This window comes from Corvus hawaiiensis, chromosome 9 (assembly GCF_020740725.1).
Source record: "Corvus hawaiiensis isolate bCorHaw1 chromosome 9, bCorHaw1.pri.cur, whole genome shotgun sequence".
Classification (NCBI taxonomy): Eukaryota; Metazoa; Chordata; class Aves; order Passeriformes; family Corvidae; genus Corvus; species Corvus hawaiiensis.
The window spans coordinates 19,885,773-19,901,970 of NC_063221.1; the positions used below are offsets into that span (position 1 = coordinate 19,885,773).

General features: G+C 37.6%; 1 protein-coding gene across 31 annotated transcripts in view; it reads right to left on the reverse strand.

Moving 5' to 3' along the window:
- The window catches only part of ADGRL2 (adhesion G protein-coupled receptor L2), a 384,704-nt gene that overhangs the window by 23,444 nt on the left and 345,062 nt on the right, over positions 1-16,198 (reverse strand). For 25 of the 31 annotated variants that reach the window (XM_048313593.1, XM_048313594.1, XM_048313592.1 and 22 more), the window contains 10 exons: positions 13,044-13,340; positions 12,399-12,502; positions 11,372-11,557; positions 9,695-9,733; positions 6,629-6,812; positions 4,621-4,743; positions 4,155-4,360; positions 2,898-3,071; positions 1,653-1,862; positions 465-685 (listed from right to left, as the gene is read on the reverse strand). In XM_048313593.1, coding sequence (XP_048169550.1) covers positions 465-685; positions 1,653-1,862; positions 2,898-3,071; positions 4,155-4,360; positions 4,621-4,743; positions 6,629-6,812; positions 9,695-9,733; positions 11,372-11,557; positions 12,399-12,502; positions 13,044-13,340 — 1,744 coding nt within the window. The remainder of the gene's footprint in view (positions 1-464; positions 686-1,652; positions 1,863-2,897; positions 3,072-4,154; positions 4,361-4,620; positions 4,744-6,628; positions 6,813-9,694; positions 9,734-11,371; positions 11,558-12,398; positions 12,503-13,043; positions 13,341-16,198) is intronic. The other 6 variants (XM_048313622.1, XM_048313621.1, XM_048313608.1 and 3 more) reach the window with 1 other exon arrangement.

Sequence of the window (16,198 nt, forward strand, 5' to 3'; positions counted from 1 at the left end):
CACTCTACTCGTCTGATAAAATACTATTAAAATAAAACATAGAGGCTGGAATATTGTACTGCCATAATTCAGGCTGAGAGCTAGCCAGAGGGGCAGCTGAACAAAGAGATCTAATGAAGCATTAGCTTAAAACTGGGTGGTTAAGCTTGTCAGATACTTTAAGTTCGGAAATTTTGCTTAATATACATCTGAGGACAAGAAGTTATTTACTTTTTCAATTTGTTTCAGGTCAATCTTCTGTGTTAAAAGAAAGACCATAATTTAGAATCGGTCTCTCTAGAGTACAAATCCCCTGAACCTAGAGAATTACAAAAGACTTGATTGTAATTTGTGCACAGCATTGCCATTCTCTTACCAATAAAGCTTTCAGATGGTATTTTAGTCTGTCAGGGACCCTCTGACAGCTAATAGCCTTTAAAAAATTATTCACTTGAAAAACACTCAGGTCACTTGCAATTACTTACGCTTTCTCTGTTCCGTAGCTCTTATAGTCAATAGCTGCTGAAACACCCACTACTGTAGCAGGGAAGAGGTAGCCAGCAACATAATAGTACTTCTTTCTAGAATATTCACTTTCAAATACTTCTACTAACATTAGATAAAGCTGCACTCCTTCTAGACACATCCAGGCAAAGGCTGCCAGGAAGAAAAAGTGTAAGAGACCTGCAAAAACCGGACATGCAATCTGCAAAGAAAGAGAGAGATGGAAATGTAAACCACAAAACCTTCACATCATTACCTCTCCAACTGATCAGTGTGCAAGAAAACAGCAGATAGTTCTATTAGAAATCCTTCACAAATTCAGGAGCATTTTTCCTACCTCAAAACATACTCTGAACATTTAAAAACACTAATATGTGCTCAGTAGCTAGAGAAAATGAATTAGCTGAACAGTGTGAATGAAGATAAGGAAATTGCACCCTCATCTCCCAATGATCAATTACAGAGTGGACTTTTTAATTTTATAAGCAACTTTTTAATTTTGAAACTGGTATGGTTTTAGGACTTACAGTTTAGATAATCCTAGACATGAACAGTTGGCTCTCTATGCATAATGTGATACTACTTATTTAAAATTATTAAATGTCTGCCCAGTCATTTTTGTCTGCTGTAATTTGGAAATTTCTACTGTTGTAACAGAAATCAATTTGGATTCTCTCCCCATTGGTCAAATTCTGGATGAAACTATGCTAGATTATTAAATTTCAACCCAATGAATCACATCAGAATTAATTTTACCAATACTACCAAAATACCTGCTTGAATGTGAAGTGTAAAAAATGTGTATACAAATAGAAAAGGCTTTGTACTAATATATATATAAATGTAGTCAATAGCTGTTAAGACATTTGAATATGTATAGGAAACATATATGTTCCTAATAGTCAACATTCAATTTCATCTCCTTTTTCAAAAGTCTAACCACCTGCTTTGTTAATAGTCAGTGTTTCTCAACTGAAAATGAAAAGCATATTTTGGATGGATATAAATACTATGTATGAATACATCTATCTTATTTTCATGCTGAGCTTTTATTTCAGCCTTGCTGTGTTAGAATGCTGAAAACTTGTCAGTGTTATCATGTTTTAATTCAAATCTGTTTCAAACAGTCATTTCAGAGAACAAGATCAGTACACAGAGAGAAAACTTACCTTGTACTCTGTCTTATCGATGCCTATTAGGAAAATGAACTCAGCAATGAATAGGTTGATACAAAGGTTCTTGTGAATAGTGTTACGATCACTTTGCAGGCCACGGAAAAAACAGAATGTGAAGATGCAGATGGCCAGGCAAACAAGAGAGATGACAATTCCCACCCAGGTGATGACAGTGAGGAGCAATTCGTGCACTCCATCTTTGTACTAGAAATAACCAAGAATGGAGAAAATTAATATGACTCTTTATGAGTATAAACAAAAACCTATTTTCATAGGTAGCATCCAGAAAAGTTACTTGTTCATTACATGAGATGGGCAAAATGTACTCAGTAATTTCTCAGTCTCATGTCAGCTTCCCAGAAGAGCAAGATCAGGATAAGTAGAAGAGGAGGAAGGTCTGAGAGAAAAATGTGACTATTTTATCTAGATTAGATAGCATTTTTACTTTTCCTATGGCTTACTGGAGACTGGTTGGAAATACGAGCAGAGAAACATAACATTTTTAAGGTACCACTAGACTGATCCAAAGAGAGAGGAGAGCTTTCCCTGGGACTTCCTATGAGGGCACATGTTCTTTCCTACAGACCTGCAACTCCACAGCAGAGAAGAAAGCAATGTTTTACACACTGATCAGGACAAAATGCAGAATATGCTGCACGTGTGATTCCGGCTTCAATCTCATATTTAGCTAAAGGAGGTTCCTTACTTCGGTTCTTTGCAGCAACCTTTTTGAATACAATGGCTTTATGAGAAGTCCCATATCCCTGCAAATATTGCATGGTCTGGGCCCCCTGATATCCAGGAAGTGTTTTAAATAGACAACAAAATTTCTGACTATGAAGAGGTGTTTAAACAACCAGTATGGAAGTTCCTTGACCTTCCTCTTTAAGGAGAGCTGGCACTTGTGCTTCCAGGGAACAGCAGCCACAGCTGTTTCTACAGATACTCTCCATCTGTACTGAGGGAGAGTCTATAAAACAGTTGTAAGGTTGGTCAGTAACTTTAAAATATGGCTTGTAGAAAACTCTTGTCCTTCCTTGTTATTTTTTTCCCCTGTTATTTTGCTTGCAACTTTATGGATGAGGAAGAAAAGTGCTACAGAAAGCAAATTGCTTAGGAAAGAGTGGGTAGGAGCTATAAATACTAAAGAAACTTCAGCAATTTTGGATCTTGCTAAAAATTTAAAGCTGAGTCTTTTAAGTTTGTTCCCTGCTGATGGCTGGAAACATCGTTACCTACCACAATTTCCCGACGAGCCATAAGAATTGCAAAGTTGGTGAGGTGACTGCAAGCACACGTTGTATGAGTTTTATTTGTGTCAACCAGTTTGCAGCCTTGAGTTGACCAGTATCCCATCATAGTCCTCTCTGAGTAGTTCCAGAAGGAACAATTTGCATTGAAATAATTGTCAGGCTGGGAGATAAAAGGATAACACAAAATGAGGATTTTACACACTAAGATGGCAGCAACAATCGTTTAATATGTGTAAAGGGTAATTCAGATTAAACTTTGCATGTTTTGGACAATAAAGTTTTTCATCAGCAAAATTGTGGACTGTGTTGCACAGGGAAGACATCTAGTTTAAAAGGGACTTTATAGTCCGAAGCACTCTGAAGTGTAGTCTCAATTACTGTAGACCCAATTTTAAACAATTACAATTACCATCTTACGATTTTATGCATGGACGGTACATTATAGCTATTCTTGCTTTCTGGAAAGTTAGGACTGTGAATTTATTCTGAAGATATTTTTTCCTGTAATTGACAATTTAAAAATAGGATTTTTTTCCTTTGATTCTCACCTTTGGTCAGGCCAAAGTCATGTGAACAGATATCACAAAAAAGTTCACTCTTCAATGCCTATCTCCTTTGATGAAAATCAATCCAACCAGATTTATAAAAACAGGCAAAATGAGAGGAAAATCTAACCATATTTTGGTTATCACAGTAGTGATTGTTTACTTTCCCCACACTGAGACATGAAAAGAGAAAGGGCCAAACTTAAGACCAAAGAAGCACATCAAATAAAATACCATGAAGAAAATATACATAAATTTAAAGTAAAACAAACCAAGATACCATACTTTATTCTTTGCTGAATAAATGAAATTTAAACAATTTGTATAGGTTTCCATAATTTGGTCCAAAATTAATGTATAAAAAAAAGTGTCAATAAAACTTACTACATCAAACCATCAAGAATCTTAACAGTTATTTTCTACCCTTCTACTAAGGTAAGAGTTAATTTTCAGTTAGAAACAAATTAGTCATTTACATTTTCATGCTGATGACTGAATTAGCTTTCATTAAGAATACACTTAAGTTCTAATAATTACTGAACCAGGCTCATTTAATTTTATGTTCATAGACTTAACTTGTGTCTCTGACCTAGTCCAACATTTAAAATTCAAATGGAAAAAAAAAGGTTATTTTTCTGCATTGCTTTTCTCTCCTGCTGATTTTATGACCTTCCCATTAATTCATTAGCATAACTCACATCAATGTGCTCCAGTGTGAAATGCACGGGATCAGTCAGGTACACCCGGCTCGACTCCTTGTTGATGGAGGCCGCGATGACGTGGGAGTTGACGGCGATTGTGCTGTTCCGCCCCGCCAAGTCACTGCCTAACTTTATGGTTGCATTTTCAGTACTGAGGAAACGACCCAAACTTTTGTAAATAATGAAAACCAGTTTTGCTAACCCTACAAAAGAAAAAAAAAGCCCATCATCACGCCACAGAGGTCTACAGAAAGACAGCAACCTGTGCTATATTGACAATCAAGCATCAGTAAACTGAGAGGTATTTTCAGGCTACGGATTTGAAGAAAAACGACCAGGTACCCATGATAATCTAGAAAAAGCCACAGAGCAGCTTTGTTGTGTTTTGTTTTGATGTTTTAACCAGGTAAGGTAGGTTTTATAAAAGTTAATGGTGTTCCACTGCTCCGTGCCCGAGGCTCACCGTTCCTGCTGTTCTGTTTCATGGTGCGTGCAGAGAGCTGAATCCAGTTGCCTCCTTTACCAGCCTGAGGAAATCTCAAGTCCTGCACCTGGCCCTCAGTAGAGAGCACTGCAACATCCAAAACTGAGCAGACCAGAGAGAAAAAAAAAAGAAGCGTTAAAAAAGGAGAATGCAGAGAAAGTCTCTTGGCCAGATTACAATATGCCAGACGACAATCTTTCCCCCCAGTCTTTATTTAGTTTTCTCACATGGCTGTCTGTAAGGCAGATTTGTACTGCATGCTTCAATCACACAGACTTAGCTTCTTTAACTAAATCTAGTGCACACTGCTAAAATGACAGCACTCCAGTAGTGGTAACGACATCAAACCTTGTTCAAATTTGTGCCCACAAAACATCCACTTAAAGATACCACACGTGTTGCAGTAAAATGCTAGTTTTGAAGATCTTAATGTCTATGCAGTATCCTCTGCTGACAAATTTAGAACTTTAAGTATTGATTTAGATATAAAGTTTTTTAAACAGTCAGCAAAAAATACCTAAGTGGTATGCCATGTATTTAGCTAAATCAGTATACACAGCTAAAAATTATTTCTGATTTTTTCCTAAATCTAATTCTGTATATTTATAGGAAACCATTTTATTAGCTCTGCTAAGAAACATTTAAATTGGAAAATCAGATGCCACTCAGCCATCCTTAAGCATTACTTTTATAACACACTGTATATTGGGAAACTTTCATGGGATTACCACTGAATGCTGGATTTCCTTGGATAGATAAAATCATATAGGTGAGAGTGGACAATTGGCTGACAAAATCTGTGTTATATTAAACCAGACTAGCTGCAGGTCTGAACTATAGACTGACAGAAGGTATGAAATTAGGAAATGCCTTCTCTTTCTCCAAGCCATACATATATATGTGCACCAGGAATTCAGTCTTGCATGGCATCAGGAAAGAGTTATTATGACATGAAGACAGCTTATCACAAGAAGTAATATTCAGAGTCTAGTCGGCTCCATGGAACTGCTTGTGTACATCCCGAGGCAGACCTATGATTCTATCCACATTCCTTCAAAACAACTGGTGCAGTTCCTTTGCTAACAGACTGTAAGACTTTTCCCCATACTTTCCCAGTATCTTCCTACTCAATTAAAAACCAGGCAGAATCATCTTCTACAGTTACAAATATGCAGACACTGAAACGTGAAAAGTCTCATTTCTGCAGTCTATTCCAAGTCTCTATCTTTGTACTCTGCATATTAGCAGACTTTCAGGTTCCTTGTACCTCACTGAGACTACATTAATCTCTGTAAGAAGTCAAAGGAATTTTAATTTTATGCATAGCAATGATTTTTGCTTTAACACATCCTTCGCAACAATATTTGCACATCTCTAATACCAAACCCCTTCATTTCTCTGTCACCACTTAAATTCTAAATTACGCTCCAACTATCTCCAGCTATTCTGCAGTCTCTGGAGCATAGCTATTCTGCATTATGGGAGATGTAGTTCACTGAACACATTTTCACCTGAAGGCAGTCATGTTTAATATAAACATTTGGCCTACACTGAGTGCCTAAAATATTTAACTAGCACAGTGCATTGCAAAAAGGAAATTTAAATTCATCAGGAACAGTTTGCATTTAACAGAAAAGTATTTTCTGCAGCTCTACAGAAAGCAGTTACCTCTAAAAAATCCATACCCTGCCTTTTAAGTACTCTTCATATCCATACATTCTGCTAATGATTTTTCAGTGATAAATCAACTTTGCAACATCAACTACTTTCCATTTTTTACCGTACTAATGACACTAAAGAATAAGGCTAATTTCAACGAACCAAACAAGAAAGGTGTGTTTTCCCCACTTTGGAGCGCTCACCTTTCCATCAAACGTTGCACAGCTCAGCCTTCAGAAAGTATGTCGCTATCTGGAGTATTCTTTCCTCCTTTTGTGTAAAGCAATATACAGCACTTTAACTTATGCTTGAAAAGAAGTTTACTTACCAATATTTTCTGTGGGCATTGAGACTCTACTTGGTTCTACAAGATTATCAGCCAAGACAAAAGCCCCTTCTTCTAATGTATCAAGTAACATTGTTGCTGCGTGGGCTTGCTCTGAAGAATTCATGTCCTTCCAGGACTCCAGAGCTTCAGGCCTGAGCAAGTTGTCCACTGTATCCACAACTGCCTGCATTCATTAGAAAACTATCATTAGGTCTGAAGCCCTAGGCAGCTGGGGAAAATTTCCAATGTTATATGGCAACAATTATAATACTTAACTGTCAGAATGATTTACTGTGATTTAATGGCACTAGAACACTATTTTCAACATTAAAATATTTTCCATCCTCTTGTTGGATTAGCATGAATAGAAGCGCAGCTAGCCACTAGCACTGTGTGGTCTCTAAGCGGTAAACATGCAAATTTGACTTGTTTTGTATCAGATATAAGCATGGTATTATTAATGTGCTGAAAAATGTAAAAATAAATGCCAGAAGTCTTGCCTGAAGCTTTCATCTTAATGTCAAAATGTATAAATTCGATTTAAAAATACTAATGCCAAAATTAGCACTCTGCAGTTTAGGCTAAAATGACGATAATACTCCTCTGGGAACTGAGCCCTGCCAGTGCAGCCACAGCACTATAAACTACTTGTCTATGACAAACTTCCTTCTTTATTACAGGAGGCACGAAATGAAGCTGACTCAGTGGATATAAATTAGCCCTGGCTACTCTCACTCCCCCTCCTGTTCCTGTACCTGTTCATAGATACTTAGAAGGATTACCAACTCCCATTCCTGCACAAAGGTCAGTTACAAAAGGAAATCAATAAAGCAAACAAGATGTCCACTGACCGTCCCTGTTCTCAGTGACGGCAAAACTGTAAAGCTGAATAAAAGCTGGTATTTTAAAAATTTTTACTTGTAACAACTCTATCATCATGTTTTAAGCTTCACTGAGCTGCATATAAGGTAACAATAATAAGGAAGAAGAAGAATTCAGTGACATGATTACGTTATTTTACAAAATAATCCAATCAGAGTAATCAGTTAATCAATTGAAGGCAGGCTTTTACATTAATGCATAACGTTGGTGTGCACTGAGTATGCTGTGCACTGAGTACACCAGGCACTGCTGTAACACCCTGTTTACTCTGTCCCATTTACCTGCTCCTAATGTGTCATTAAGCATATATATAATTTGTTTGATCAATTTAAAAGCATTGGAAATGGAAACAGAACACATCATACAAACAGAAAGATGTCAGTCTGGAATACTATATTGTGCAAACGAATAGGAAAACTTGGTCAAGGCTATTGTCAGAGCAAGATTAATTAGCCTAATCCATTTTAATATCCTCTTTCTGTCTGCATTGTGAGCCACCACGACCTTCCTGGCAGGTGGAAGGTACTTCGAAGTGGCATTAAAGCCTTTTTTCTTTCTCTAATGGGAGACAGAATAGTCAAAATGCTCACACTGATACTGCTGCAGCCATTAACTGGAGTGGAACAGAAATTGGTCTGCAGAGGCCAGATTCATTAGTCACTAAGAAATACAGATTGGAGCCTCTAATCTGAGGTACAAATGAATCCTCTGTCACAAAGTGGGAACTTGCTTCATTTGCATAGTGTAAGTCAGCTTTTGATTTGTAATTTCAAGAGGTTTATTAGTCTTATCTAAGCAGAGAAGCCCATTTGAGACCTACAGAAAATGACACCAGTTGGAAATTAAGGTTCTGCTCTGGTTTCTCATGTATTGCCATATAGCGCTGACGGTATGCATTCATTGATACGACATGCTTTTCGTTTATTATGGGATAACCTAACTCTGCATTTTCCTTGTGGAAAGTCATCACCAGTCCATTAATATTTCTGAAGCACTTCTCCTCTCAGACAGAGGCAAATGGGTGGGAAAACCCCACAGCCCCTGTGACACAGCTGTTGGAGGAGCCCCGTTACCGCTCTTCTTATGATCCTATTTAGCAACAAAAAGGAAGCAGAAAAACCCACTCTACTCAAACCATATCTGCTGGATTACCCTTTACTGGTAAAAAAAAATTCTAATAACCTATTACAATTGTTATTATTATTAGAGAAATTAATTTCTTTCCACATATTTGTCTCTTTTTTCCAAATTTCTGTATAACTGGACATCTCCCATCCATTTCAGGGCTTTAGGATAAAAGACAGAAGTGCCCTGTACAGAGAAATCACTTTTCAGTAAGAGTGTGAATTGTTTTATTGTGTTGTAAAGTATTTCAAAATTCTTTCCAAAAATAATTCTTACATTTCATCTCAGAGGGTACAAGTCAAAATCAGTATTTTAAGAGAAGTTTTGAAAAAATGTGCAGTAAACTCTTTCAGAGCCAGGCATGGCTGTTCAAGGACTTTTTTCTCCCCTTCATAGGAGTGAGGTGGCATTGCTGGCATTGTACTGCAGAAAAGGAGCTGGCCACTGTAGGCAACCATTCTACAGCTGATGAAAGGAACTGGAAATAAGGCAGCAATGTGTTACACGCCTTCTGTATAGCCTGGTTAATGGGACACATGCCAGACATTTTACTAGCGAAGTTAGAGAAATGTTTTCTTTGCTTTGTATCCTCAAGTCACTGAATTGTAACAATTCTTAAAACTGTAAGAAAGAGTGATTTTACTAGGCATAAGAATACACACAAAGCAAGCTATATAATGTACATTTTTCACGCAAGCAAACTAACTCTAAACAGTCTTTGATATAAAATTCTACCAAGCTGAAGTAATTTCTTTGAGTTGCCAGCTTTTTTCCCCTACCCAAAATTTTATTACAAGAGAGATGTTACTTCCAATTCAGATAATAATCCTTTCTGCTCTTTTAGTTTTGAACAAGTTAAAGTACAAGAGGTATGAACTTTGATCTTAATTTTTTTTTTCTGAGTGTTATACCTGTGCAAAGCCAACATTTGTAAAGTTGATATGGGGCACAATACACATTTATCAAAGACTGAAATACATAGGATCATGCAGCAAGATGATAAAGCGTGGCAGGTTGCTGAAGCAGGGAGAAAGCAGGGTGACAGCACAGGAGATATACCTTAAGGTAAGCCCTGCACGTCTTCTCTCGTTTTTGGAGCTTTTTAATAAGGAAAAAGAAAATCAGAAGTTAGAAAGATTCTGGAAAACTTCAGAAAGAGAAAAAAAAATACTCTGGTGTTTCAAATCCCGATTCTGAATGATAGCCTGGACATTAATCTAGTTTCTCTCCACGATGACTACAAAAAAACATCACACAGGAAATGTTTTTTCCCAACTGTGGTTTAAGCCCAGCTGGCAACCAAATACCACACAGCCGCTTGCTCATTTGCTCACCAGCAGGATTGGGGAAAGAATCACAAGGGTAAAACTGAGAAAATCCATGAGTTGATATAAACACAGTTCAATAGGTGAAACAAATGCCGCGCATGAAAACAAAATAAACCAGGGAATTAATTCACTGCTTCCCATGGGCAGGCAGGTGTTCAGCCATTCCCAGGAAAGCCAAGCTCCATCACATGTAATGGTTACTTGGGAAGACAAACACCATTACTTCAAAGTCCCCCACTTCTTCCTTATTTCCACCAGCTTTATATGCTGAGTATGATGTCACATGGTCTGGAATACCCCTTTGGTCAGGTGGACTCAGCTGTGTTCCCATGCACTCCCAAATTCCTTGTCAGTTTGGCAGTATGAAAAGAAGAAAAGGCCTTGATGCTGTGAAAGTGCTGCTCAGCATTAACAAAAACATCTTTATATTATCAAAGATATCAAAGGTATATTTCAGCACAAATCTGAAACGTAGCCCCACACTAGCCACTGTGAAGAAAATTAACTCTACCCCAGCCAAAAGCAGCACAGCAACAAAGGTTGTCTAGATTCAGGTGTCTAGATATCTTTTGCCCAAATGGTGGGATTTGTACGAAAAGGTTGAAGGAAAATATCTGTGTGTGGGCACTTGATCTGTCTCTGGGGAAACTATTTTAAGGGCAGCTAGGGACTGTAAATAAAACTATTGCCAAAATAACAGAGAAGTGCATGGATCTCTCTAAAGGAGGATGAAAAAATATTTTGTCTGTGGCTTGCTGACTAGGCTGACGCAAGGAAGAGGCTGAGAAACACAGCATTTCCTCTGAGAAAAAGAGGAAAGGTAATAACACTGTAATTTGTATTTAAACCACAAAGACACATTTTCTCCGAAATGTTTCTTGGAACATGTTTCCAGAGAAAACATTAGTTCACGTTTTAGATATGTGTAGTAAGGCATTTTTATAAAGATCAATTATAAGTCATGTTGGTGTCTTTAGAAGTCTAAGAAAGTGCTATTATTCTGCAGGAAGTTTGATTAAAATAAAACCCTACACCTATGCGGAATCCCACTGATTTTATTACATGTTCAGGGTTAAAAGGATCACTGGATAAACATGGTGAATTGTTACAGAATTTTTGAGAGCTAATACTCATTTCCCTCACACTAGTTATAATGCATTCCAGATTTTAATATGGGACACAGCTATGTATTTTAGGACCAGTCAGCTATTGTGAATTATATCTTATTCCCTAAAGAAGGTAATTACAACTTTCCGCTGTGTATTTACTGCTGTTTTCTCTCATATGCTTATTCCAGAACTATACACATGCAGGAAAAAAGTATAGATTAATATTTCTGAAAGGGAAAAAATACAAAACCCAAGAGCAATTGTTATCCCAGCAGGAGGAGGTAATGAGAGGTGTGTACCTTGTTATAACTCCTTCCAGCAGAGTCTTTTTCACTGGGCCGTAGTTCCTGAAGCTGCGCATCTAAAATGTCCACGAGCTGTTCCATCAGCCTTACTGATGAACTAACATCGCCAGCAAAGACTGGTCCTTTGGTGTGTTTAGCCAGCTCATTGGCCAGACTAGCAGCATTTTCTCCACTTCTGATCTGAAATGACAGTTTATATTATCTCAGCAGGGTCCCTTGTTCTGCTTGCGGCTCCTAATTCCAATTCCCTGTGTACCTTTGTTGTGGTGAAATAACCATTTGCACATATATTGAAATCTGTAACTAATTGAGACCAATAACATTCTCTTTATCTCAGAAGATTAAAGGTTCTTAGATCCGTGACACACAAAAGCAGTTCTTAACAGCCATCAAAACCAGAAATCTGAGCGGGACTTTTGGGCTCGATCTTCTATTCATCCTCACTTTTATTTTACTGCCATTATCAGACAGTAAGAAATCTGTTTGTTCATACCAGTGATTGAGGCATTTGAAAGTCAAGTAGCCTTGTACTGACAACAAATTATCCAGTTTTCATAAACTTTTTAAATCTCAGTAGGGAAGGAAAACACAGAAAGTGGTTCTGTGCTCTAATCCCACTGTTATCAATGCACTCATTGACAAAAATCTATGTATTACAGTGTAATTTTTACTGAAAAAAAACCCCTTGCCATAAAGCACAGGTTTTGCTGTGTGATTTATAGTATTTGATTTTTTAAGCAAATATTGCTCTCGCTCTTTGAAAACAAGCAAAGCCACTTTGTTTTAAATAGTGATGAGAACATGTAATCACAAATTCAACAGAAGAATTTCAAGAGGGCATTCTAAAACACACATAAGAACCAAACTGTTGGCCAGTGCTTTGCACATGGAGTACACATAAATCCTTCTACTTTTAATGAACACAGAGTAATAAGGACAGTTTCAACAAACTGAATTATTAATGCTCAGAGTTAAAATCCTTAATCACCAGTGTACACCAGATTAAAAGGTTTCAACCAACCTTCTGAGCCAGCTGATTTACCCAGTGTGAGGTACAGTTGCTAAGATCAGGGCCTTTGGGGTTCCACATTCCCGTTAAGACAACGCAGAGATACGAGGCAGTTCCTACAACAGATGTAGAAAACTACAGTGAAATGGAAACCATTTTTCTGCATGCATTCAGGAAATTGGCTTCACTGTCCTCCTAAACAACATTAAATTCTGAATGCTGCTAATGGTAGTACTTGACAACAATTGACAAAAACTTAAGGAAATAATGTAGATTACAAAGAGCAATAAAAAAAGTCAGTGAAAAGTACCAGACGTTTTCTGCAAATAAACAAAAAGCCCTTGATTTTTCCTGGAGCTCATCCAGAGGGGAGTTCATAATGAGAATGGCAGCTGTAAGCGTATTTCACAATAGTCCTCAAGCAATGCCCTAAAATTTGACCTGGATTCTCAAAAGTGCAAGCGCAAGGTAATTCTGTGGCTACGCTCAAGTGACGTTTGCAGATTATAACTTGACCATTGCCTGTAGATACTGCATTCTCTAGGTAACAAAAAATCATGTGACAGCCTGAGATTAAAAAAATATTCCTCATGAGAGTGCTGCACATTATTTTTGAAATGTGTGCTTGAAATCAAGATATATTTTTAAAGGCAATACCTCGTGTTCCTTTGGGACAAGGGCGTTCGACCATCATTCCTCTTTGTGTTTGGGGCCAGCTAATCCCCCTGGCCTCAGTCGGTTCACAGAATCTCTCTGGCAAAGGGAAAAAACTTGTCACGGGAGGAATTTTGGTTGTGGAAACTGGCGGCGGTGGTTTGGGTCCTCTGCTTCCTTCCTTTGTTCCTCCAGCTAATGTTGTGCTTACAGGACCTTTCTGCGACGTAGTGCTAGTGGTTGACACTGTGGTTTTGTAAAGCTCTGCTGAAGAAGTTATTGTCACTGCTGTCGTAGGCACTGCACAGGGAAAAATCAGAGTAATAACAAAGTAAATTACTTCAGAATTATATATAAGAAAAGTTATTTAAAACTTATTTATGCAGCTTTAAAGGATTCTCTGGTGTCTCCTTTCCTTTATCTTAATATTACTCATTGCTATTATGGGTGTTTAAGATATAACTTTGACTGACTTTTTTTGGGTGTTTTTTTTTATTCCCAGCTCACACTGTTACGACGTTTCAGCACATTCTCCAAATAATCTCTTCTGTAATAAAAATTGATAGTTACATTTCTAAAAGCTTAAAGGCATACTAGTGAGTTATCAGTACATAACAAACACGCTCAAAGCAATTAAAGATTACTTAATCACATTTGCAGCAGGAACAACTCAATAGACAGAATAATTTGAATCAGTGTGCCATGAAAAATGTAGTCCAGCTTTAACAACAAAGGCAGTGGGCTGTAACTAACGAGACCATTTTTGAAAAACAGACCCCAAAACTTCAAGTCACCCAGTACACACCTTCCAGGGCAATAATTATGATAACATCTTCCTACCCAGCAGTCATTCTGCTTGAGAGAACTGCAGCACGCCTGATTAGCTCCAAACAGAGGCTGCACCCAGCAGGTACGTGTTGTTCTCCTCTTTGAACATCTGGGGCCTTAACATCCTTTTTTGATAAAGCAGGTATGAAGACACAACTCATACAAGCCCATGGCAAAGACTGAGGTTTCCTCTTTTATGAAACACCAGGACAGGCTGAGGCCAAATCACTCCAGCTCAGGATGTGCAGCCGCTCCTGCACTGACCCACAGCAGGAACTCATGGCTGGAGCTGCTGAGGTACAGCCCAAGCCATGCCAGGGTTTTCAAGCTTTGGAGAGATAGTAAAAGTTAATGCTAGTGGAGTCTGGAATGCCTGTGCAACACCTTCACATGTATATTGAGAAACAATGCAAGTGAGCAAAGTAACTGCAACAGTTATCATTATTTCCAAATCTTCATTAGTGTTCAAAATGCTTCACAGGCACAGAAAAGTACAGATCGTTGTGCTGAGAACAAATATGCTCATGAAAAGTATTTTTTGCATTTTTCTTCCACTTTTTTTCTTGTTCTGCTAGGCCCTTGAACTCTGACTTACTGGAAAATAAAGCTTCTCTAAATTAAATCATATATAAAATAAAACCAAAAAAAGAGCAGTCTCACTTTTTTCAGCAGTTGTTTTGTAAGTTAGTGTTTTGAATAATATTAAACTTCAGTAGTTCAGCAAATAATTTTCTCAAAACCCTTTCTCAATTATGTTTCATTTATATTAAGAGGTTTAAAATATTAATTTATCTTTTTATTTTCACATGAAGTTAGGGTGGAGTTTTCGAGCATCATGATCTGTTTTTCAAGACTAAAGGCAGATATCTGCTTTTCATCCCTCTCCTGCTCACAAATGAGGAACTTCTGCAGAGCCTGTGTAATTGTGCTGAACTTGTGATACAGCCAGCTACTATTGAAACCCTCAGATCTGTCCTGCAAGTGCTTGCCTGACATCTTGTGAAACTTCTCTAATTTTGTTTTGATTACAATGCATCCAGCCTTCTAGTGCTTCCCCAATTAACATTTGTCAAAAGCATTTGCAATCATTTGCACAAGTGTCAAACAAGGCCTGCTGAATCAGGTCCTTGGGAAGAGGGAGCTCGTGGGGATGAAAAATGATGCAGGGGACAACCAATTACTACAACCCATCCCCTAATACACTCTGCTAATTAATATATATTTAATCATCAAAATATGTATTAGCATTATTGCAATTACTACTCAAACCCTGTCATGTTTAGGACAGTTTTGTCTCAGGAGCAAAATATCACTGTTAGAATTCGCAAAAACACTTTGAAATTCAGCAGTGGGGGAACAATTTTCAGAAAATATTTGGTGTTGCACCCTGAGCTAAAATAATTCTGCTGTCATTACATAACTTTAGTTAGTACAATTTTCGTGCTATCCATTAAAATCAATTTCAAAGCCTATCACCTATGATTCAAAAATGACCTGCATAGCACGGTAGTACTACATACTTAGAAATATATTAGTAATCCCACATTGTAGGAGAAAGACTTTAAACCACCTCTCTCAAAAAACTGAAAAAAATTGCAGACAACTTCTAAGAGCTTTTCTCTTTAATCAAATTTTAAAAAAGAAGTCAGCATATTTAAGACTGCACCAGGAAACTTCAGACAGTGCTGGAAGTCTGGGAAAGAAAGCGGTTGAAAAATAAGAAACAACTCAACACATCAAGGAATATATCTAGCTTGTAGAAGGCAGGTCATTTTGTCTTTAATGACCTGTGCAAACTTAATCTGCTTGGCCATTCTCCTGAGCTGCAAGAAGACACATGACAGCTGCCACCACCTGATGTGTCTCGTTCTGAAAGCTGAGGGCGGTGGCATATGCGGGCTCCCATGCACTGCCTTGCAGAGCACTTTGCCAGTATAAGATAATGGCAGTGATGATTAATAGGCTGCAACTGAGAAAAACAAACTCCATGTCAAGGTTATTAACCTATTGTTCTAAGCAGTAGGGTGAAGATACGTAGTTTTTGTCCAACTCCAAAAAAGCCACTTTTACAATGCAAGATTCTATTTTGACTTTTTGACTAGGCTTGATATGCTGAGGAGAAAACCGAAACCTCTTTTGCCTCCTTTTTTTATTAAGAATAGGTGCTTCTTATTATCAGTTGAAGACAGTCTTATTAAAATTAAGAAAATAAGAGAAAAGAGCAGTAAGAAGTAAACCCAAAGACTCAAACTGAGGCATAATTAATTTACATTTGTTTCATGCAGTTCTTAGCAGCTGATTTAAACAGTTATGTATCCTATCTGTTACTA